The sequence below is a fragment of the Cervus canadensis genome, chromosome 15 (assembly GCF_019320065.1).
Source record: "Cervus canadensis isolate Bull #8, Minnesota chromosome 15, ASM1932006v1, whole genome shotgun sequence".
NCBI classification, from domain to species: Eukaryota; Metazoa; Chordata; class Mammalia; order Artiodactyla; family Cervidae; genus Cervus; species Cervus canadensis.
This window is the reverse complement of record NC_057400.1, coordinates 6,999,002-7,023,146: the sequence shown is the minus strand read 5'-3', so window position 1 is coordinate 7,023,146 and position 24,145 is coordinate 6,999,002. Positions and strand designations below refer to the sequence as shown.

General features: G+C 39.2%; 1 protein-coding gene and 2 pseudogenes across 6 annotated transcripts in view; all 3 read left to right on the top strand.

The window, feature by feature from the left end:
* Positions 1 to 24,145, top strand: part of EPB41L5 (erythrocyte membrane protein band 4.1 like 5) — a 154,824-nt gene that overhangs the window by 527 nt on the left and 130,152 nt on the right. For all 6 annotated transcript variants that reach the window (XM_043488073.1, XM_043488071.1, XM_043488072.1 and 3 more), the window contains exon 2: positions 5,472 to 5,658. In XM_043488073.1, the coding sequence (XP_043344008.1) occupies positions 5,479 to 5,658 (180 nt within the window). In that variant the 5' untranslated portion in view covers positions 5,472 to 5,478. The remainder of the gene's footprint in view (positions 1 to 5,471; positions 5,659 to 24,145) is intronic.
* LOC122453771 lies at positions 13,919 to 14,869 on the top strand (annotated as a pseudogene).
* LOC122453824 lies at positions 15,639 to 16,313 on the top strand (annotated as a pseudogene).

Here is a 24,145-nt window from a genome sequence, read left to right as displayed (position 1 = left end):
ACCAGCGTTTATGGTTCTGCTGTCTGACCAGCAGTAGCCGAGTATTTTTTACCTTTTGGCTACATTTTAATATCGTGTGTTTTTCAGAGTTAGGGAAAAGTTTCCTTTCATTCCATTTCTGTCCTCTAACAGGTTGCTGAATCCGAGACAGTGGATTGTTTGTACATAAGCTAGTTTGCAGGTTTTCTTTAGGTAGAGTTCACTGGGAAACCATATGTGTGATTAACTGTTGAATTACTCCCTTGCAGATACTTTCTGTGTTGGGATGACTAGGATGAAGGGTGTTAATATCCTGATGGTGTTCGCTGTAGGTTGGCTTATAGCTTTGTCAGAAAGCAAGTACTGGAGACAGGGTTTTAGAAAGACCCAGGGTGTTCTTAACTTGCTGCAAGTAATAGTTCCTTGGGGTGAGGGTAGCAATTGTTTATCAAAGGTTGCGTCCACCAGTCACAGGAGAGTGTATACGTGTCACGACAAACTTTTGAATTTTAGGTATGTATTTAAAAAAAGTTAATTTAGGTGGTAAATGGATGACTTCGGTTTGCAGTTTCCCACTTAAACTCTTCCTAGTTCACAGCTGAAAAGTCAGGCTTTCAATACTATTTTAAAAAAATGTATATATATATATATAATATACACACCTACCATCGAAAAATTCCATTGTGTCATTTCAGACAAGCTCCTTATTGAGTGCCTGATAGGCATATTGCAGTGCCCGCTGGGTCACTGTGGGGAACGAGTCAGACTAGGTCTCTGCCCTTGCGTCTTGGTGGAGAAAATACCCAGTAAAATACAAGTTGGTATATTAAGGGTTGCAAAGAGCACAGTGGGGGTACTAAAAGGAGATCCTGATTTAGAAAGCAGGGATTGATTTTCTGAGGAAAAGACATTTCAGCCAGAAATCTGAAGATGGCCATGTGAAGTGGGAGGCGGGGGTTAGGGTGGGGTTGGGTAGCGGTGGGAGTTGAAGGGGAAGGGGCATTCCAGAAAGCTGGAGCAGCTAAGGCGGAAAAAAGGCTCCCAGTTGAAAGACGCCTGGGCTGAGTGGCAGAGTTACTAGAGCGGAGCGAGCTGAGGGGAGTGGGCGCCGGAAGGGTCGGGGCGGAGGAGGGGCTGGAGCCGGGAGCCAGGCAGTTAAAGATTGTTAACAGGAATCTGATTGGTGGTTGCTTAAATCCGCTGCTGCGGCTTGGTGAAGGGTGCTGGGAGTGGGGGCGGGGTGGGAAAAGCGTGACTGGGGGGTGGGGGGGAGGGAATGTGGCAAAGCTTTTAAAAATGAACAATAAATTTAAAAAATAAACTCCTAACATATTCATATATTCTTATTATAGAAAAGTTAAGTACCTCCACACGACCCTTTCTAGAGATAGCCTCATTTAAGTTTGTGTGTCCTAATGCTTTTGTGTGTGTGTGTATATAAAGTGTCTGTGTCAGCTGTATTTTATAAAAACAGCTGTGTTGTATGCCATTGGATGAACCGTTATTTAACTACTTGCGTGTTGATAGAGGCATTTAACGTTTTCTTAATTATGCCTTGAAAATTTTTGTTTCAATGGCTTGGAGCGCATATGGGACATTTCTTTTTAGGATATCCTACCAGAAATAGAATTGTTGTGAAAGGGTGTGTGTGAACGTCATTGTTTTTCACAGATCCTTTTCAATACTGGATATCTAGAGTCTTTTAAAAGACAATATCTTTTCTTAATTTGGATTTGCTTGGTTACTGCTGAGGTTGAACATCTTTGTAATGAGTATTTCTTTATTGCATGTCTTTTAGAGCTTGTTTCTTCATATCGTGTCCATTTTTTCTTTTCTGGGTTGTTTATCTTAACTACGTGTGATAGTTCTTTATTAAACTGCATGTTAATCCTTCAAAAATATTTTTTGCTGAAAACAATTTAAAAGCCCATCACCCTAATATAATGTTTGTTTTCTCCTAGTACTTCTTTTACTTGTTTAGCCCATCTGAAATTTGTTTTCATATAAGTGTTTTCATATTTTTTTTATTAAACTTGTTTGTGGCATTGAGTTTCATAGTTCAAAATACATAGTTATGAAATAAGAAAGTTGTATTTTTCCTTAGCAAGTTAAGGAAAGTATATTCTACTTATATAATAAGTATATTCTATATTTTATATATATATAAATATATAGATATAAATATAATAAGTATATTCTATTTATATAATGAATTTTATTTTTAAGATGTAGGATGAGGTGAAAGAAAACTTGTTTTAGAATTCATTTACTTCCTAAGAACCACAAAGTTGTAGTGCATTTTGAGCATTTTTTCCCTTAAAAAAGCTTTTTTATTATGAAAAATTCAACATATACAGAAGTAGTCAAAAGAATATTATTAGTCTCTATGTACCCATCAGCTTCAACAGTTGATGGCCAGTAATCTGGTCAGTTTGTCTCATCTCTTCCCACTTAACTCTCTTCTTGTATTATTTTGATGAGTCCGAGAAATCATATCATTTCTTCTATAAATGTTTCAGTATGTATTTTTGAAAGATTATTCTTAAAAAATGTATTTTTAATGCCACTATTTTATCCAAAAGAAAATTGGCCGTACTTCCTTGATTATCATAAGCAATCCAGTTGGTGTTCAGATGTGTGTGTGTATAATTTGTGTCCTTAGAAAGTTCAGATGACAGCTGTCATGGTTTTGCGAGTTTATCTAATTACATAGGAGTATTCATACTTGTAAAATGAGGTTGTAATTCTCAATTTATAGCTACTAAATTATTTTTTAAATGTTATTTAATATTTCAGCTTTTATTTTTATCGTGTTTACAAATGCATTTAGTTTAAAACATCAGCTGGTTATGCAAGACTTCTTGTAAGTTTTATATATATAATAGTAAATGTATGATTGACAAAATATTTTAGTTTGAGATAATTTTAGACTTAGGTCAAAATTACAGTAGTACAGAGTTCCCATGTATATTTCACCTAGCTTCTCTCATTGATAACATCTGATAACTTAAGGAGAATCTAAAATAGGTCCACACTTTGTGATTATCTCTGAATCTGTAGTTTCCTTTGTATCTCTCTCTTTTTCATCCGCTTGCGGTTTATTTCTTGAATATGCCAAATTAAGTTTTAAAAAACAAATTCATCATGTATGTTTTATGATTGCATTTTTACTCAGCATCTTTTTAGCTGTGGTCTTTGATAATTTATTTCTTATTTCTATATTGTGAGTTTTGCATGAAAGACCAAGATTTGGAGTCAGAAAATCAGAGTTTGAGCCCCTGTCTTCACTATTTACTAAATAATGGACTTGGTCAGTGGTTTAATTTCTGTGACTTTTAGTTTGCGTATCAAAATAAGACTATTTTTAGGGAGTTTTTCTGAGTACCAGTGGAGATTGTTTACTTCAATCTCCAAAGTAAACATTTGTTGCATTTGATGATGAAATGTGCTAAGTGGCTAAGTATTCAAAGTAGGAATTGTATCCTTCAGGAGCTTACAGTAAAGGAGACAGGCGTGTAAATGAATAATTAAAATCTGATTAGTGAGACAAAAATATTTTCATAGTTCAGTGAAAGTCTTATGGGAATGACTAACTCTTTAGATGTCAGAGAATGTTGCTCAGGGGAGATACAGGTAGAATTAAGTTAAAAGGAACAAGTAGGGATCTTCTGACATAAGGGGGTTAGAAGCCTTAGGGTGACAAGTACAGCCTTTTGTAGACAGCTGAAATAAGACTGGCCAGCAAGGTCCAAAGGGAGCATTGTCCACGGGGAAAGAAGCCTGAGGAGACTGGGCCCAGATGTTACGTGTGAGTGCTTTGTAAACTGGAACACTATTTGAAATTTTAGCTGTTTCTTTAAGGTATAAACAGATGAATGTACAAATGAATTATGCCGGAAGGTGGCTCAGCTGGTAAAGAATCCACCTGCAATGCAGGAGACCTGGATTCAATCCCTGGGTTGGAAAGATCCCCTGGAGAAGGGAACGGCTCCCCACCCCAGCATTCTGGGCCTATAGAATTTCATGGGGTCCATGGGATGGCAGAGTCAGACACGACTGAACGACTTTCACTTACATCCTTACTTGTAATGTGTGTATAGTAATCTTTATAGATACTTATGTTTTCATGAAATAGCATTTGTTTGTTTTTAAATTAGCTTTTATTTTTATCAAGTTTATCTAGTGGTAAGAGTCATCTGCTATTAAGTCTTCTTCCACAAAAGAGCATTCTCCTGAATTTTTCTTCCTTCTCAAGGCAACCACTTTCATATTTTAAATAATAAGCTCATTGTTGCTTCTTGAGTTTTAGTTTCCTGTAGTTTCATGAACTACCTATTGAATTCCTACCAGGCAAGATGAGGAATTAACTCTCAGTTCACCCTGACCTGTATTAGCCACCTCCTCTGAGTTATCGTTACTTTATACTTAGGGTTCAGTCAGTCAGTCAATTCAGTCGCTCAGTCGTGTCCGACTCTTTGCCACCCCATGAATTGCAGCATGCCAGGCCTCCCTGTCCATCACCAACTCCCGGAGTTTACTCAAACTCAGCCCATCGAGTCGGTGATGCCATGCAGCTATCTCATCCTCTGTCGTCCCCTCCTCCTCCTGCCCCCAATCCCTCCCAGCTTACTTAGGGTTAGATCAGTATTAATGGTAATATATTATGACTTAATTATTAGCTGAGTCATAAAGTGCACTGTGGTTTTTTTCCCTCTCTGCACAACTTGTTTTCTCTGTAATTAATTATTTATTGGCTTAGTTACATGTACTTATTTTTCTCAAACTCTTCTTAGTTTTGGAAGTTAAACTTTAGCAAGGTAGTTTTTAATGATGTTTTCATTTTATATGTGCTGTATTTAACCTCTTAATTATTTTGATTAATAATTGGGAAAAAATTATTTTGATTAACTTCAATGTTCTTAATGGAGATAAGAAGTAGCATTAATTTGACATTGTAAACAATTGTTTATATTATGTAGCAGCTTAAAGTCTGTAAATAATAGTAGAATATGTGATAAAGATGTTCATTTGAATTATATTTGTATTTTAGCTAAAATAGGTGATTATTTTTGTGTTAGTACTATAAATGGTCAGAGAAGGAGTGAAACTTGTTGGGATGGTTGTTACCATCAAAGGGCACGGTAGTGTATGGCGTTGTATCCTGGTGTTTGTAGAGGTGTATGACTGTTGTATACATAATTTATTGACCCAAAAGATCTGCTGAATTTAATAAATGTTTACCCCCCTCTTGGCAGATTAGCTTCTTACAACATAGTCCAGAAAGCTTAAAATTGCTCTGAGCTCAATGCCTTGAGGTCTATTTTATGTTAAGGTCTTTAAAGTAGCCAGTTTTAATTTTTTTCAAATTTACTTGACCAGGTGTTTTTTTAAATAACATATCTCTAATGTCCACAGAACTTTACTAAACTACACCATTTGTCTGAGAGCTTATTGTGGGAGACCACTGACCCCTTTTTCTCTTGGTCCCGCAGTGACAAGATGCTGAGCTTCTTCCGCAGGACGCTCGGGCGCCGCTCGATGCGCAAACAGGCCGAGAAGGACCGGCTCCGTGAGGCCCAGCGCGCGGCCACGCACATCCCTGCGGCCGGGGACGCGCGGGCCGTGATCACCTGCCGGGTGTCCCTTCTGGATGGGACCGACGTTAGCGTGGACTTGCCGGTACGGAGGGCGGGCTGACTTGTGTGTTCGTCCTGAGGTCACTTGCTTCTTCTGAGCTGGTACCTTCCTGGGGGACGAGTTCATGCCAGCTGGTGCCTATCAGGCGCCGAGGCGCACAGGTGCCTGATACCTGTAGGGATAGTAAATGCTTCGCTGGAATTAGTGGCCGCTAACTGGAACTTTGAGATGTCAGGGCGGTTGCTGACTGAGTCCTCTGTGTGTGTGTGCGCGTTCTTTGGGATGGCATTATGTAGTGTGCTTTCTGGGGAGTTCTCACAGTCCTGGTTGAGCAGTTATTAAAGCAGTGAGACTCTTTGGGAAGAAGAATGATACTTACAGGGATCCCATAAGACTCATAGTTCTCTGAACTTTTTTGTAATTTTCAAAACACTTTCCTTTCCTCAATACAAGTACTTTCTCCACCCTTGGGTGTGCTTGTAGAAATTTTAATGGAATGAAGTGAGGAAAAGGACTTTGTTGATATCCCTCAACTCGACTGCCCATCTCTTTCTTCCCAAAGTAGTTTGCAGGGTGGTTTTTCCATACACTGTACTCTTTATTTCAAGACTGGATGTTGTAATTATATTCAGATTTGGGTGTTTTGTTTTTTTTTTTTTGCAGTTATGAGTAATCATAACTCAATGTGAAACAATCCAGTGTGTTTGAAAGGACTTCACTTATTCCTAGCAGGTCTTTTTCTGAGGGAGAAGAGGTAGCTGTATGGTTTGGGGGGAAGTAGAGTTTCTTTCTGAGCTGTTTGCTAATACCAAATCTCTTTCTCATGCCTTTGTCCTGTATAAAAAACTTTACATAACTAAGCTGTCAAATGTGTGATTTGAAGTGTCGTTGAATGTTCTCGTATCTTCCCTCTCCATAGATGCTTTTTAGTACACACACCTTCACCCAGAATGCAGTTTTTAAAAAACCCTTTGGGCGAGGTGATGGCTTGGATGCTGCTATAATATATAGTCCAACAAGTTCTGGAAGACCTTCCGCTCACAGAGTGAGAGGTTAAGGAATCGGATGACTTGTTCTAATGAATATCCTGATTAATTGAATAATTTAGAATGTACTAGTATATATCTTTTACGTTTTAAAAATAATGGCGTATGATAAAATTACTCTTAAGACACAGGATATCTTGAACTGTTTTGAAGTCATGTTTATGTGTATTTATTATATTTATACATTGCTCAGTCACTCAGTCATGTCCTGACTTCACAGCCCCATGGACTGTAGCCCACCAGGCTTCTCTTGTCTGGAGTTTTCCAGGCAAGAATACTGGAGTGGGTTGCCATTTACTACTCCAGGGGATCTTCCTGACCCAGGGATTGAACTCGCATCTTTTATGTCTCCTGCATTGGCAGTATTGTCCAGTATTCCAATATGTGATACTTTGTGAGGATAGTTTGCATATTCGTTTCTTATTTGACAGTTATCCTAAGAGTTTTGTGTACTAGTCCATTAAAATATTCTTAGGTATGTGACAAAAAACTTGAGATTTCTGTATAAGAGAGTAGAAAGAAGTCTCTTATTACCTAATGTTTGAAGTCTCAAGTTTGCTGATGGAGGAGAAGATACTAGGAAAGTAGAATTTGGAAAGGAGTTTTTTAAAAAGGCAGTGTATTGTGGAGTGGAAAACAGCTCTGGGTTTTAAACGGCTAGTGACTGGTATGGAATGGTTTCCTTTGCTTGTGCTCAGTAAGGGCCTCTGATGCTTGATTAAGGCCCAAAATGTTAGCCAGCCTCTCTCATGCAGACAATTGTGATGAAAGAGCCAAGAGTTTTAGATTTGACTCTTTGTGGAAGTAGAATAGCTGCCTTTTCAGCTCTGCAGTGCAGGTGAAACCCTAGAGTTAGTAAACTCTAGATGCTTGTGTGGATATAAAGTGGGCATATCCCCCCTCCCCCTCGCCCCAGCTAAACTGCCTTACTGAAGCAAAAGGCTAGAGGAATAGTGATTTCTGGGAAGAAAAGTCTTTCTCTTTTTCTAATTTAGCTTTTCAACCATTAGAGTTAATTTTGGAAATTGAATGAAGCACATATGTATTTCCCATTGGGGTTAGCATCAGTATTGATCGTGTCTATCAACACGGAACTCAGATGATTGCCCAGGCAATCTGTAAGGGATTACCTATAATTAAGTAGAGAAATGTAGGTCTATACACTTCAAATTATTATATACTAGTAGTAATGGTCATTTTCTTCAGTTCTCTTTTCCTCTCAAAATTGGAGGAGGGATTTAAATATCTTCTACTTTTTTTTTTGAAGGAACTAATGCCTTTTAGTAAATGATAAAGGCATCAGGTAGAAATTCCTAATTATCTCTGATTTTTAAACTTTCTCTTTGGAAATGCCACAGTATGTCCTTTGACTTATGAGCTTAGAATTGGTTAGTAAACAGCTTGTCTTATAAAACTCTGCTTTTCCTGAGTTTTAAATTAATAGGAAATACTTGATTAACCATTACATAATTTTTATATATCTGCTGGTATAGATGCTGAAGTTTTTGAATTATATAGACCATTATATCTTAAAATAAATGAAAAACACCCCGTGTTCACTAATTGTAAGACTTAACATTATTAAGATGGCAATACCCTCAAAACTTTAAAGATTCAGTATAATCCCCTACAGAATATCAGCTGATTTACTTGTGGAGATAGACAAACTGATTTTAAAATTCATGTGCAATTGCACTGGACCGGAATAGCCAAAACAATATTGAAAAAGAACAAAATAGTAGGACTTATATGTCCCAATTTCAAGACTTACTATAAAGCAGTAGTAATCTAGATGGTGTGCTTTGCTGGTACAAGGACCAATGGAATACAATAGAGAACCCAGAAATAAACCCAGACATCTATGGTCAGTTGAATTTTGATAGGCTGCCAGAGCCATTCAATGCAGGGAAAAAGAAAAGTCTTTTCAATAGCCTTTTGTATGTGAGTAACACACAGAAAAGAATGAAGATGGACCCTTAACTCCTGCATACACAAAAATTAACTCAAAATGGATCAAAGTCCTAAACATAAGACTATAAAAGTCTTAGGGGAAAATATAGGAATAAATCTTCATGACCTTGGATTTCATACTAGTTTCTTGGATAATGACACCAAAAATATGAACAATAAAAGAGTAAATAAATTGAACTTTATCAGAATTATAACCTTTGTGCCTTAAAGGACACCATCAAGAAGTGAAAAAACTGTCACATAATGAGAGGAAGTATTTGAAAATTATATATCTAATAAGTAGCTGGAATATGTGGAGAATTGTTAGAACCCAATAATAAAAAGACAACCCAATTTAAAAATGGCCAAAGGATCTGAGTAGACCTTCCTCCAAATAGGATATGCAAATGACCAACAAGCACATGAAATGCTTGACAACATTAGTTGTCAGAGAAATGCAAATAAAAACCATACTGTTTCATACCAACTAGGAATGCTAGAATGAAAATGTCAGATAATATCAAGTGTTGGTGAGGAAGTGGAGAAATCTGAACTCTCTTACATGTTTCAGCAGGAATGTTAAAGTGGCCCAGCTGCTCTGAAAAACAATCTGGCAGTTCCTCAAATCATTAAACGTAGTTATGATGTGATTCAACAATTTCATTTCTAGGCATCTGCCCAGGAGACTTGAAAACACGTTTACACAAAAACTTGTACACAAATATCCATAGCAGCATTATTCCAGATAACCAAAAGGTAGAAACAGCCCAGCTATCTGTCAGCAGGCCAGTGGACTAACAAAATATGTCACATCTGTAAATAGAATACTGCTGGACCACAAAGGAAATAGGACTGATAGCTTCTACATGGTACGTGCTACATAGGTGAACTTTCAAAACACTATGCTGGGTGAAAGAAGCCGGTGACAGAAGATCACACACTATGTGATTCCGTTCATGTGAAAGTCCAGAATAGAGAAATCCAAAAAGGGGAAAAGGTACATTAGAGGTTTCCTAGGGTAGAAGGGTGAGAGAATGGTGAAAAGGGTAGTTAGGCCCATAGCTAAAGGTTATGAAGTTTCTTTTTGAGGTGATGAAGATTTTCTAAAATCAGTTTGAATATGTCTTTGAATTGTATACTTAAAAAAATATTTGTTAAGGCTATGCCAGGTCGTAATACAGCATATGGGATCTAGTTCCCTGACCAGGTGTTGAACCTGGGACTTCTGCATTGGGAGCACAGCGTCTTAGCCACTGGACCACCAGGGAAGTCCTGAATTGTATAGTTTTAATGGGTAAATGATGTTGTTGTTCAGTTGCTAAGTCATGTCCGACTTTTTGTGACCCCATGGATTGCAGCACTCCAGGCTTCCCTGTCCTTCACTATCTCCCAGAGTTTGCTCAAACTCATTCCATTGAGTCAGTGATGCCATCCACACATCTCATCCTCTGTTGCCCCCTTCTCCACCTTCCCTCAATCTTTACCAGCATCAGGATCTTTTCCAGTGAGTCAGCTCTTCACATTAGGTGGCCAGAGTATTGGAACTTCAGTTTCAGCATCAGTCCTTCCCGTGAATATATTCAGTGTTGATTTCCTTTAGGGTTGACTGGTTTGATCACCTTGCTGTCCGGGGGACTCTCAAGAATCTTCTCCCGCACCATAGTTTGAAAGCATCAATTCTGTAGCACGCAGCCTTTTTTATGATCTAGCTCTCATATCTGTACATGCCTACTTGGAAAAACCCATAGCTTTGACTATAAAGGACCTTTGTCAGCAAAGTAATGTCTCTGCTTTTTAATACACTGCCTAGGTTTATCATAGCTTTTCTTCTAAGGAGCAAGAGTCTTTGAATTTCATGGCTGTGGTCACCATCCTCAGTGGTTTTGAAGCCCAAGAAAATAAAGTCTCATTGCTTCCACTTTTTCCTCTCCTGTTTGCATGAAGTGATGGAACCAGATGCCATGATCTTAGTTTTTTGGATGTTTAGTTTTAAGCCAGCTTTTTCACTCTTCCTCTTTCACATTCATCAAGAGGCTGTTTAATTCCTATTCACTTTATGCCATCATCATCTGCATATCTAAGGTTCTTGATATTTCTCCCGGCAGTCTTGCTTCCAGCTTGTGATTCATCCACCTCAGCATTTTGCATGATGCATTCTGCATGTAAGTTAAATAAGCGAGTTGACAATATACAGCCTTGTCGTAAATGATCTGGTATGTGATTTATATCTCAAAGCTGTTTAAGAAAAAGAACGCATAGATTTTTTTTTGTATACTTATGTTTTATTCCGCTTAAGGTTTTTCAGTAGTTAAGGAACATGATAAAGATGATACATAGCTTTTATTTAGAAGTGATGTGGTTGTTTTATTACAGGGAAGAGAAGCAAGAGACTGTACAGTAATATAAAGTGAAAGTGAAAAGTGTTAGTCAGTCATGTCTGACTCTTTGCAACCCCATAGCCCGCCAGACTCTGTCCATGGGATTCTCCAGGCAAGAATACTAGAGTGGATAGCCATTCCCTTCTCCAGGGGATCTTCCAGACCCAGGGATTGAACCCGGGTCTCCTGCATTGCAGGTAGATTCTTTACCGTCTGAGCCACCAGGGAAGCCCCTTACAGTATTAAAGACATAAGATAATGGGGCTGCAGACTAATCGTGGCTGTGAGTTTGCAGTGGAAGAAATGTGTATATAGGAGGAGGAGGAGAATGAAGGTTAGAAATGAGCAAAATATAATTCGAACTCTGGTTAGAGGGTAGTGTTGATTGTGTGGAAGATTGTGAAATGGTAGTCAGGCTGTCCTGGAAATGAGGGGTGAAGTGGGGAAAAGAGCTTCAGTGCGATGTGTTTAGAAGCCATATTTTAGAAGGCTTAAAGGAATGATTGGGGACTGTCTTATTTTTTGGCTGTTTTAGAGTCCTTTGTACCTATTGGGCATTTAATAAATAGATATTGTTTAGTTGTGTGAGGAAATGCATGAAGGGAAAATGAGGGGTTGGAGAATGGGGAAAAACGAGACTTGGCAGCAAAAGGAAGACAGGAAAACAACACAGTAAAAGGAAGACAGCACAGCAGGTAGAGAATGGCTGCCTGGGGAGATCTGAGTTTGCTTATATGGATTCATATACACAGGTGGAGATGATAGGAGTGTTCTGGGAGACTGACGGGAAGATGCTATCTTAATGCTCTTAGTCTTCATCAGAAAGAGGATGTGAAGTAAGCACTGGGTCTGAATGAGGTGATGACCTAGATTAATTTGTTAGGAGAGAAAAGGATGTGAGTAATGAGCACTGGTCTAGTTTTAACGAAAAAAATTGTAGTTTGCCAGAGCTGTGTGGATCTTGTTTTCACTCTTTGTTTTCTGCTTGGTTCATATTCAGTAGCTGCAAGGTGAGAGAGTATGTGAAAATGAACAGGGTGTTGACCCTGGGATCGCGGATTTCACACACATATTCTACACAGTATGGACACTACTGGACCTTCTTAACTCTTTGCCCAGGCAGTAGACTACTTTGCAACTGTGTGCCTTTGCCCAGGTTTGTACTAACTAGAATTACAGAGAAGCGCAGGAAGGAGGATTTAGTGTCGGCTTTTGGGGCAGTAACACAGATGTACTGATTCTTGAAATCAGAGTTCATTGGAGACCTAAAGTACATTCTAAGCAGAAAGAACTGCATTTTGCTAAGGCTCAGGTAAGACTTACTGGGGAAATTATAAACAGGTAAAAATGCTAAAGTGATAGGAGAGAAGGCTGTAAGAGTAAGCAAGAAACAGTTGTTTTCTAGTTGCTAAATCTTGTCCAGCTCTTTTGGACCCCAGGGACTGTAGCCTTGCCAGGCTCCTCTGTCCATGGGTTTCCTTCTCCAGGGGGAGCTTCATGATCCAGGGGTCAAACCCGTGTCTCCTGCATTAACAGGCAGATTCTTTACCACTGAGCCACCTGGGTAGCTCAGGGAACAGTTAGGAAAAACCATTTTACGCCCTGGAATTTGCACCTTAATCTGTAGAGAAAGAGGAATAATTAAAGGGCTTGAAAGATGAGAGTGACGTTCTGCTTTGCAGTTTTAGGAAGAATTACGTTGGCAGTTTCTGCCTCTTGGTCTTCTGACTCTTGCCTGTCTTGAGTGTCTCTGTTCTCAGCCCCACCACAGACTGTCAGGATTCAGTATCTTTCTTCATTTTGTTTCTGCCTGAGGTGGCAGAGTTGGGTTAACCCTTTCCTTTACTACTTTTAGGCAGATTTAACTCACCCGCATTTCCTTGGCATTTTGTTTATACTGCAAGAATAGCACATATTTATTGTGTTTAAACTAGTTGTGAATGGTTTTGCTCTTACTAAGAACCTTGTGATTGCTTGAGGATGAGAAATACAAGCATATTCAGCCATATGTCTCAGTGGCTAGTACATAATAGACGTCTGTTCATTAATTGTTAAGAATTGAATGATACACTGTGTCAAAAATGTTAATTTTCTGTAAACTAGTAAGTGCATACTGAAGTGAAAAATCTAATAAAGTAAGGGACGAGAAAGAAACAAAAACACTAATTCAAAAAGATACATGCACTGCCGTGTTCATAGCAGCAATATTTACAGTAATAGCCAGGACATGGATGCAACCTAAATGTCCATTGACAGAGGGATGTATAAAGAAGATGTGGTACAGATATACAATGGAGTATTACTCAGCCATAAGAAGGATTAAATTTTGCCATTTGCAACAACACAAATAAACTTGGAGTATATTATGCTAAGTGACATAAATCAGACAGAGAAAATCAAATACTATATGATATCACTTATATGTCGAATATAAAAAATAAAACAAACTAGTGAATACAACAAAAAAGCACACTCACAGACGTATGGAACAAACTGGTGGTTACCAGTGGGGAGAGGAGAGATGGGCGGGGCAGGCTGGGGAGGGAACTGTGAGGTACACATTACTCTGTATAAAATGAATCGGAATGTATTGTATAGCACAGGCATACAATCAATAGTTTACAATAGGTGTGTATAACCTTTAAAGATTGTGAATCACTGTATTGTACTTCTGCAACATATAATATTGTACATCAACTATACTTCAATAAAAAAATTTTTTTAAAGACACTTAAAAAGATATAATGGGGTAGATCCAATTGTTTTAGGAACTGTTTCCAGGGTTTATAGTAACAGATTGATATTTTTAAAAATTATGACTGAGTCAGGTGTTCACCTACTCAGGATATTATCAAGATCACATTTTCTGTCCAACTGCTGCTAAGCCTGGTCAGGAGAAGGTGCAGGGCTGCCCCTGCCTAGAAGAATCCTGTTGGAGGCTTTGCTTCTATGAACCAAAGGAGAAGGGACAGCGATGAGCCTGTCGGCCCTGAACTGGAAGCCCTTCGTGTACAGAGGCCTGACCTCCACCCTAACTGAGTTCAGTAAGTTTCCAGTTGATTTAACCAAGACACGGCTCCAGATTCAAGACCAGAAGAATGATGCAGACTTTAAACAAATCAAGTATTGAGCAATGTTGAATGCGTTAGTGAGGATAGGCAGAGAGGAAGGCCTGAAGGCACTGTATTTGAGGAGTACCCTGCGATGTTACACCAGGCTTCCTGTGGCACCATCAAGATAGGCACCTACCAGAGCTTGAAGCGGTTATTTGTCAAGTGCCCAGGAGATGAAACCCTTCTTATAAATGTGGTCTGTGGGATTCTCTCTGGAGTCATATCCTCAACCATTTCCATTCCAGCTAATGTATTGAAAATTCAGATGGCAACACAAAACAACACCGTTCAAGGAGGAATAATAGGCGACTTCATTAACATTTACTAGTGTGAGGGAACCAGAGGACTGTGGAAGGGCATGTCCCTTATTGCTCAGAGGGCCACCGATGTTGGCTGCATGGAGCTGTGGGTTTACAGCCTCACTGAGAAGCATCTGATTTTCTCATGCTTGATGGGAGACATTGTGTAACCCATCTCCTCTCAAGCTTCAGCTCTGGGTTGGCAGGGGCCCTGGCCTCAAACCCTGCCAGTGTGGTGAGAACACATACAATGAATTGGAGTCCTTCAGGATGGCAGACACCCTGGTTTCACAGGCACTCTGCATTGCTTGTTATAGACATGGAAGAATGAGGGGTTTTTTGCTTTGTGTAAAGGGTTTTGGCCAAGTTGGTTGAGACTTGGTCCTTGGAATATTATTTTCTTTGTGACATACAAGCAGTTGAAGGAATTGAAATTTGTGACAAGACTGCATGAGACATCCTTTTGAAAATGCTCATTTCTGAAATAGCAACGCTTCCAGTCTTTCCCACTGCTTGGCCCGCCACAGATACTTAGGTGTCAGCAACAAGTGAGGACTGTGTCAGTGTGAATTGCTGTATCTTGGCCTTGGGTGCTCTGCACCAAACATTTAATGGCATAAACTGTAACGTCCAGGCACTAGTTCTTACTATCCAAGTACCCTTCCACATCAAATATAACGTGAAATGCACATTTCTTCCTAAGGAAAACTTGCATGAATGTCAGGAACTATGAGTCATTTCCTTTGCAGAGAGTAACTCCTGCATCTCAGATCGTAGCTGAGACTCCCAGATGTTCTAAAGAAGCTCATCCAAACCATGGAATAGAGCCTGTGAGAAAGTGTCATTGTTCTGAACTTCTGGGGGGCTTTGGCTTGGTGTCTGCTGAAGAAGTTCACACATAGAGACCTGGTATACCTCAGGTATAAACCTTTATATTTCAAGATCTTCATTTAAACATAGTTGGAATGTGTGGCATAAACCTTGTATCATTATTTAATAAACTGGAATAATATTTAAAAGAAGACCATATTTCTAACTCATCAGTAATATATTTTTTCCTGGGTTAGAATCAGAACTAGAACTTCTAGAACTAACACGCAAAAAAGATGTCCTTTTCCCGGGACCCGTGATGCCGAGGCAGCTGCAAGGAGCAATGAACGGTCAGGGTTGAGCCCCAAGTGAGCTGAGGGCTCCTGCTCTTCTGGCCCTATCCCTGGGCCCGCCCCACTTGAAGAGATGAGTGGTGGATTGGCCCCAAGTAAAAGCACAGTGTATGTATCCAGTCTGCCCTTTTCCCTGACCAACAGTGACTTATATCGGATATTTTCCAAGTATGGCAAAGTTGTAAAGGTTACTATAATGAAAGATAAAGATACCAGGAGGAGTAAAGGGGTTGCATTTATTTTATTTTTGGATAAAGACTCTGCACAAAACTGTACCAGGGCAATAAACAACAAACAGTTATTTGGTAGAGTGATGAAAGCAAGCATTGCTATCGACAATGGAAGAGCAGCTGAGTTCATCTGAAGACGAAACTACTTTGATAAATCTAAGTGTTATGAATGTGGGGAAAGTGGACACTTAAGTTATGCCTGTCCTAAAAATATGCTTGGAGAATGTGAACCTCCAAAGAAGAAAGAGAAAAAGAAAAAAAAGAAAAATTCCTGAGCCAGAAGAAGAAATTGAAGTAGTAGAAGAAAGTGAAGATGAAGGGGAAGATCCTGCTCTTGACAGCCTCAGTCAGGCTATAGCTTTCCAGCAAGCCAAAATTGAAGAAGTACAAAAAAAATGGAAACCCAGTTCAGGAGGTCCTTCAACATCAGATGATTCAAGACGCCCAAGGATAAAGAAAAGCACATACTTCAGTGATGAGGAGGAACTTAGTGATTAAAAATATATATATTACGTAAATATCATTAAAATTTTTTTTAAGTCTTGGAGTACCAAGTTCCCTTGGGATTAAAAATTACTTTTAGAATTTGAACATAAGAACACTTAGTACCAAATACTTTTTTACTTTAGATAGTTGATAGGAAATGGTAATTTTATAGTATCATGTTTATCTTGCAGCAAGATTTGCTAACAATCATTAATCTTTAAAATAGCTCATTTGAATAAAAAAGAAAATGTAATACTATCATAACAATGCTATCCCAAGAAGAAAATGAAAGTTGCTCAGTCGTGTCCCACTCTTTGTGACCCCATGGACTATACAGCTCATGGAATTCTCCAGGCCAGATATAATGGAGTGGGTAGCTTTTCCCTTCTCCAAGGGATCTTCCCAACCCAGGGATCGAACCCAGGTCTCCCGCATTGCAGGCGTATTCTTTACCAGCTGAGCCAGAAAGGTAGATAATAAAAAGATTTGAGAAGTTCATTATAAAAGTTTATTCATGATTGGTTTATATAAGAACTTTTGAAATAAATTTCATCTTTAAAACAAAAACTTCATAAATCTGTGGAAAGTTTGGAGTGATTTATTGTTATTCATGTTATTAAAGTTTTCTCAAGAGACCTTTATTTAAAAAAAAAAAAGATGTCCTTTTCATTAGAGGGGACTGGAATGCAAAAGTAGGAAATCAGGAGATACCTGGAGTAACAGGCAGATTTGGTCATGGAATACAAAACGAAGCAGGGCAAAGGCTAATAGAGTTTTGCCAAGAGAACGCAGTGGTCATAGCAAACACCCTCTTCTAACAACACAAAAGAAGACTCTACACGTGGACATCACCAAATGGTCAACACTGAAATCAGACTGATGATATTCTTTGCAACCAAAGATGGAGAAGCTCTATACAGTCAGCAAAAACAAGACTAGGGGCTGATTGTGGCTCAGATCATGAACTTCCTATTGCCAAATTCAGACTTAAATTGAAGAAAGTAGGGAAAAACCACCAGACCATTCAGGTATGACCTAAATCAAATCCCTTATGATTACACAGTGGAAGTGGCAAATAGATTCAAGGAATTAGATCTGACAGAGTGCCTGATGAAATATGGACAGAAGTCCCTGACATTGTACAGGAGGCAGGGATCAAGACCATCCCCAAGAAGAAGAAAGGCAAAAAGGCAAAATGGTTGTCTGAGGAGGCCTTACAAATAGCTGTGAAAAGAAGAGTAGCCAAAGGCAAAGAAGAAAAGGAAAGATAGAAGCAAATGAATGCAGGGTTCCAAAGAATATCAAGGAGAGATAAGAAAGCCTTCCTCAGTGATCAGTGCTAAGAAATAGAGGAAAACAGAATGGGAAGGACTAGAGATCTCTTCAAGAAAATTAGAGATACCAAGGGCACAATAAAGGAGACAAACAGTATGGACCTAACAGAAACAGAAGATAGTAAGAAGAGGTGGCAAGAATACACAGAAGAACTATGCAAAAAAGTTCTTCATGACCCAGATAACCATGATGGAGTGATCTCTCACCTAGAGCCAAACATCTTGGAATGCAAAGTCAAGTGGGCCTTAGGAAGCAACAATACAAAGCTAGTGGAGGTGATGGAATTCCGGTTGAGCTATTTCAAATCCTGAAAGATGATGGTGTTAAAGTGTGGCACTCAATATGCCAGCAAATTTGGAAAACTCAGCAGTGGCCACAGGACTGGAAAAGGTCAGTGTTCATTTCAATCCCGAAGAAAGGCAATGCCAGAGAATGTTCAAACTGCCACACGGTTGCTGTCATCTCACATGCTAGCAGAGTAATGCTCAAAATTCTCCAAGCCAGGCTTCAACAGTATGTGAACTGTGAACTTCCAGATGTTCAAGCTAGATTTAGAAAAGGCAGAGGAACCAGGGATCAAATTGCCAACATCCTAAAATATGCAGATGACACCACACTTATGGCAGAAATCGAAGAACTAAAGAGCTTCTTGATGAAAGTGAAAGAGAAGAGTGAAAAAGTTGGCTTAAAATTCAACATTCAGAAAACTAAGATCACGGCATCTGGTCCCATCACTTCATGGCAAATAGATGGGGAAACAATGGAAACAGTGACAGACTTTATTTTTGGGGGCTCGAAGATCACTGAGAATGGTAGCTGCAGCCATGAAATTAAAAAGACGCTTGCTCCTTGGAAGAAAAGCTATGACCAACCTAGATAGCATATTAAAAAGCAGAGACATTACTTTGCCAGCAAAGGTCCGTTTAATCAGAGCTATGGTTTTTCCAGTAGTCATGTATGGATGTGAGAGTTGGACTATAAAGAAAGCTGAGCGCAGGAGAATTGATGATTTTGAACTGTGGTGTTGGAGAAGACTCTTGAGAGTCCCTTGGACTGCAAGGAGATCCAACCAATCCATCCTAAAGGAGATCAGTCCTGAATATTCATTGGAAGGACTGATGTTGAAGCTGAAACTCCAATACTTTGGCCACCTGATGCAAAGAGCTGACTCACGAGAAAAAAGGCCCTGATGCTGGGAAATATTGAAGGCAGGAGAACGGGACGACAGAGAATGAGATGGTTGGGTGGTGTCACCGACTCAATGGACATGAGTTTGAGTAAACTTTGGGAGTTGGTGATGGACAGGGAGGCCTGGTGTGCTGCAGTCCATGGGGTTGCAGAGTCAGACATGACTGAGCAGCTGAACTGAACTGAAGGTATGCAGTTGATGTCACTTTAATGGCAGAAAGTGAAGAGGAACTAAAGAGCCTCTTGATGAAGGTGAAAGAGGAGAGTGAAAAAGCAGGCTTAAAATTCAGTATTCAAAAAATGAAGGTCATGGCATCTGGTCCTATCACTTCATGGCAAATAGAAGGGGAAAAAGTGAAAACAGTGCCAGCCTTTATTTTCTTGGGCTCAAGAATTACTATGGACAGTGACTGTAGCCACGAAATTAAAAGACACTTGCTCCTTGGAAGGAAAGCTGTCACAAACCTAGACAGCATATTAAAAAGCAGAAATATCATTTTGCCTGTGAAGTGATAGAGCTGTAGTTGTTCCAGTAGTCACACACACATGTGACAGTTGGACCATTAAGAAAGCTGAGTACTGAAAAATTGATGGTTTTGAACTGTGGTGGTGGATAAGACTCTTGAGAGTCCCTTGGACAGCAAGGAGATCAAACCAATCAATCTTAAAGGAAATCAGTCCTGAATATTCATTGGAAGGACTGGTGCTGAAACTCCAGTAGTTTGGCCACCTGATCCAAAGAGCTGACTCATTGGAAAAGACCCTGGTGCTGGGAAAGATTGAGGGCAGGAGGAGAAGAGGGCAACAGGGGATGTGATGGTTAGATGGCATCACAAAATCAATGGACATGATTTTGAGCAAACTCTGGGAGATGGTGAAGGAAAGGGAAGCCTAGCGTGCTGCAGTCCATGAGGCCTCAAAGAGTGGGACATGACTTAGTGAATGAACAACAACATCAAAAATAAAAGCTTGTTTACTTTAAAGGACACTCACTATCAAGTGAGTAAAAAGACAACTCAGAATAGGAGAAAATATTTACAAATTGTTTATCTGATAAGAGATGAATATAGAGAATACAAAAAGAACTCCTACAACTCAGCAACAAAAAAGCAAGTCAAATAAAAAATGGGAAAAAGACTGGAATAAATATTTCTCCAAAGAAGATATGCAGATGTCCAGTAAGCACATGACGTATGCTTAACATGACTAGGCATTAGGGAAATGTAAATCAAAATCACAACAGAGAGACTTCCCTGGTGGTCTAGTGGTTAAGAATCTGGCTGCCAATGCAGGGGACACAGGTTCGACCCCTGGTCCAGAAAGACCCCACATGCCATGGGACAGCTAAGCCTCTGCCCCACAAATACTGAGCCAGTGCCCTGAGCCCATGTCTGCACCGTGGAGCTCATGCTCCACAACAAGAGAAGCCCACACAGCACAGCTAGAGAGCAACCCCCACCTGCTGCAACCAGAGAAAGTCTGAGCACAGGAACAAGACCCAGCACAGGCCGCTTCCCCCCCACCAAAAAAAATTCACATGAGATACCCTTTTACACCCATTGTGTTGGCTGTTACCCACACAGACAAAGAAAGTAGAGAAAATAACAAGTGTTACATTAACAAATTGAAAGATAAAAACCATATGATTATCAATAGATGCAGAGAAAGCCTTTGACAAAATTCAGCATACATTTATGATTAAAAACCCTCCAAAAGCAGGTATAGAAGGAACATACCTCAACATAATAGAAGCCATATATGATAAACCCAGAGCAAACATTATCCTCAATGGTGAAAAATTGAAAGCATTTCCCCTAAAATCAGGAACAAGACAAGGGTGCCCACTCTCACCACTACTATTCAACATAGTTTTGGAAGTTTTAGCCACAGCAATCAGAGAAGAAAAAGAAATAAAAGGAATCCAGATAGGAAAAGAAGAAGTGAAACTCTCACTGTTTGCAGATGACATGATCCTCTACATAGAAAACCCTAAAGACTCTACCAGAAAATTACTAGAGCTAATCAATGACTATAGTAAAGTTGCAGAATATAAAATTAACACACAGAAATCCCTTGCATTCCTATACACTAACAATGAGAAAACAAAAAGAGAAATTAAGGAAACAATCCCATTCACCATTGCAACAAAAAGAATAAAATACTTAGGAATGTATCTACCTAAAGAAACAAAAGACCTATATATAGAAAACTATAAAACACTGATAAAAGAAATCAAAGATGGCAAAATAGATGGAGAAATATACCGTGTTCATTGGGTTGGAAGAATCAATATGGTGAAAATGAGTATACTACCCAAAGCAATCTATAGATTCAATGCAATCCCTATCAAGCTACCAGCGGTCTTTTTCAGAGAACTAGAACAAATAATTTCACAATTTGTATGGAAATACAAAAAGCAATCTTGAGAAAGAAGAATGGAACTGGAGGAATCAACCAGCCTGACTGCAGGCTATACTACAAAGCTACAGTCATCAAGACAGTATGGTACTGGCACAAAGACAGAAATATAGATCAATGGAACAAAATAGAAAGCCCAGAGATAAATCCACGCACCTGTGGACACCTTATTTTTGACAAAGGAGGCAAGGATATACAATGGAGAAAAGACAATCTCTTTAACAAGTGATGCTAGGAAAACTGGTCAACCACTTGTAAAAGAATGAAACTAGCACACTTTCTGACACCATACACAAAAATAAACTCAAAATGGATTAAAGATTTAAAGGTAAGACCAGAAACTATAAAACTCCTAGAGGAAAACATAGGCAAAACACTCTCTGACGTAAATAATAGCAGGATCCTCTGTGACCCACCTCCCAGAGTAATGGAAATAAATGCAAAAATAAACAGATGGGACGTAATTAAACTTAAAAACTTTTGCACAATGAAGGAAACTATAAGCAAGGTGAAAAGACAGCCTTCAGAATGGGAGAACATAATAGCAAATGAAGCAACTGACAAAGAATTAATCTCAAAAATACACAAGCAACTCCTGCAGCTCAATTCCAGAAAAATAAACGACCCAATCAAAAAACGGGCCAAAGAACTAAACAGACATTTCTCCAAAGAAGACATACAGATGGCTAACAAACACGTGAAAAGATGCTCAGCATCACTCAGTATTAGAGAAATGCAAATCAAAACCACAATGAGGTACCATTTCATGCTAGTCAGAATGGCTGCTATCAAAAAGTCTACAAACAATAAATGCTGGAGAAAGTGTGGAGAAAAAGGAACCCTCTTAGACTGTTGGTGGGAATGCAAACTAGTACAGCCACTATGGAGAACAGTGTGGAGATTCCTTAAAAAAGGAAATAGAACTGCCATATGACCCAGCAATCCCACGGCTGGGCATACACACTGAGGAAACCAGATCTGAAAGAGACACATGTACCCCAGTGTTCATCGCAGCACTGTTTACAATAGCCAGGATATGGAAGCAACCTAGATGTCCGTCGGCAGACAAATGGATAAGAAAGTTGTGGTACATATACACAATGGAATATTAAAAAGAATGCATTTGAATCAGTTCTAATGAGGTGGATGAAATTGGTGCCTATTATACAGAGCAAAGTAAGTCAGAAAGAAACACCAATACAGTATATTAACGCATATATATAGAATTTAGGAAGATGGTAACAATGACCCTGTATGTGAGATAGCAAAAGAGACACAGATTTAAAGAACAAACTTTTGTACTCTGTGGGAGAAGGCGAGGGTAGGATGATTTGAGAGAATAGCATTGAGACATGTATATTACCATATGTGAAACAGATCGCCGGTCCAGGTTCGATGCATGAGACAGGGTGCTCAGGGCTGGTGCACTGGGATGACCCTGAGGGATGGGATGGGGAGGGAGGTGGGAGGGGGGTTCAGCATGGGGAACACATGTACACCCATGGCTGATTCATGTGAATGTATGGCACAACCACCACAATATTGTAAAGTAATTAGCCTCCAATTAAAATAAATAAATTTAAAAAATAATAATAATAGAAAAGAACAAGTATTGGTGAGGATGTAGAGAAATTAGAATGCTGTGCATTGCTGGTGGAAATGTAAAATGGTGCAGATACTATAGAAAACTGTTTGGCGGTTCCTCAAAAACTTTTAACTGGGGATCCTCATGGTCCAGTGGTTCAAACTCCCATTTCTGCAGCAGAGGGCACAGGCTTGATCCCTGGTAGGGGAAGATCCTGCACATGCTGGCTGGTGAGGGAAAAAAGTAACAAAGGCAAGGTTGAATTGACATCACACTTTTCAACAGCAGCATAGACAGTGGGAAGACAATAGAGTTACATATTTTGACTAATAGAATATTGACAGAAAATAGCTTTGAACCTAGAATTTTATATCCAGCCAACTGTCATTCAAGTATAAAACTTGATTAAAATATTCTCAAACATATAAAGTTACATATTAATATAAAGTACCACAGGGGGAACATTTCTTGAGGAAAAACTCAAATGAGTAGAGAAATCTAGCATATGCTGCTAGGTGTGTGTAATGTCCCTGTGTAAGACATGTAAAGAGTGATTGAATACCAAAGTAAAGATTGTTTAAAAAAAAATTAGCCACAGCCAAAGAAAAGAAATAGAGGAGTTATATCCATGAAATCAGATGAGGGTTGGGTGGAGTCAAGATCAGAGCATGGTCTTGATGAAGGGATGGCAGTTATCAAATAGAAAGATGTCACAATAGAAAGTGCAGGAAAAGCAGTGGACAAATTGTAAGTCATCAATTAAAAAGCAGAAACTGATGATTCAATAAAAAAGCCAACTGCATTTTTTTTAATAGGAAATAGTCTTAAATAATATAAAGCTATATAAGAGGGACATGGATAGGACATACATAAAAATTGAGGATATGTGGGTTATATTTGTGGGTAGTTACCATATTAGAGATTACAGCTGAAAAATTGTGGACTGATCTGGTCCACAGTGGACCAGTGGTTAAATGGTTAAGACTTAACCAGTGGTTAAGACTCCAGGCTTCTGGTGTAGGGGGCACAGGCTCCATCCCTGGTTGGGGAACGATGAGCCCACATGCCGCATGGCACAGCCAAAAATAAAAAACTTCACTGATTAATTTAAAATAGCAATATATACCTTCTGTAGGTTAACAGAAGTAACATTTTATGAAGAGCCTTACTGAACAACATAGGAATTTAGTGAGAAGAGTTTTTGCAGATTTCTTTAATGCCTGGTGTAACCGACTGTACTTAGAGTCTCTTATCTGCTATTATAATACACTCTGTTGCAATATGCTCTGATTGAGGGTTCATGAGGAGAATCCTGGGACCCTGTGGATCTTCTGTGTG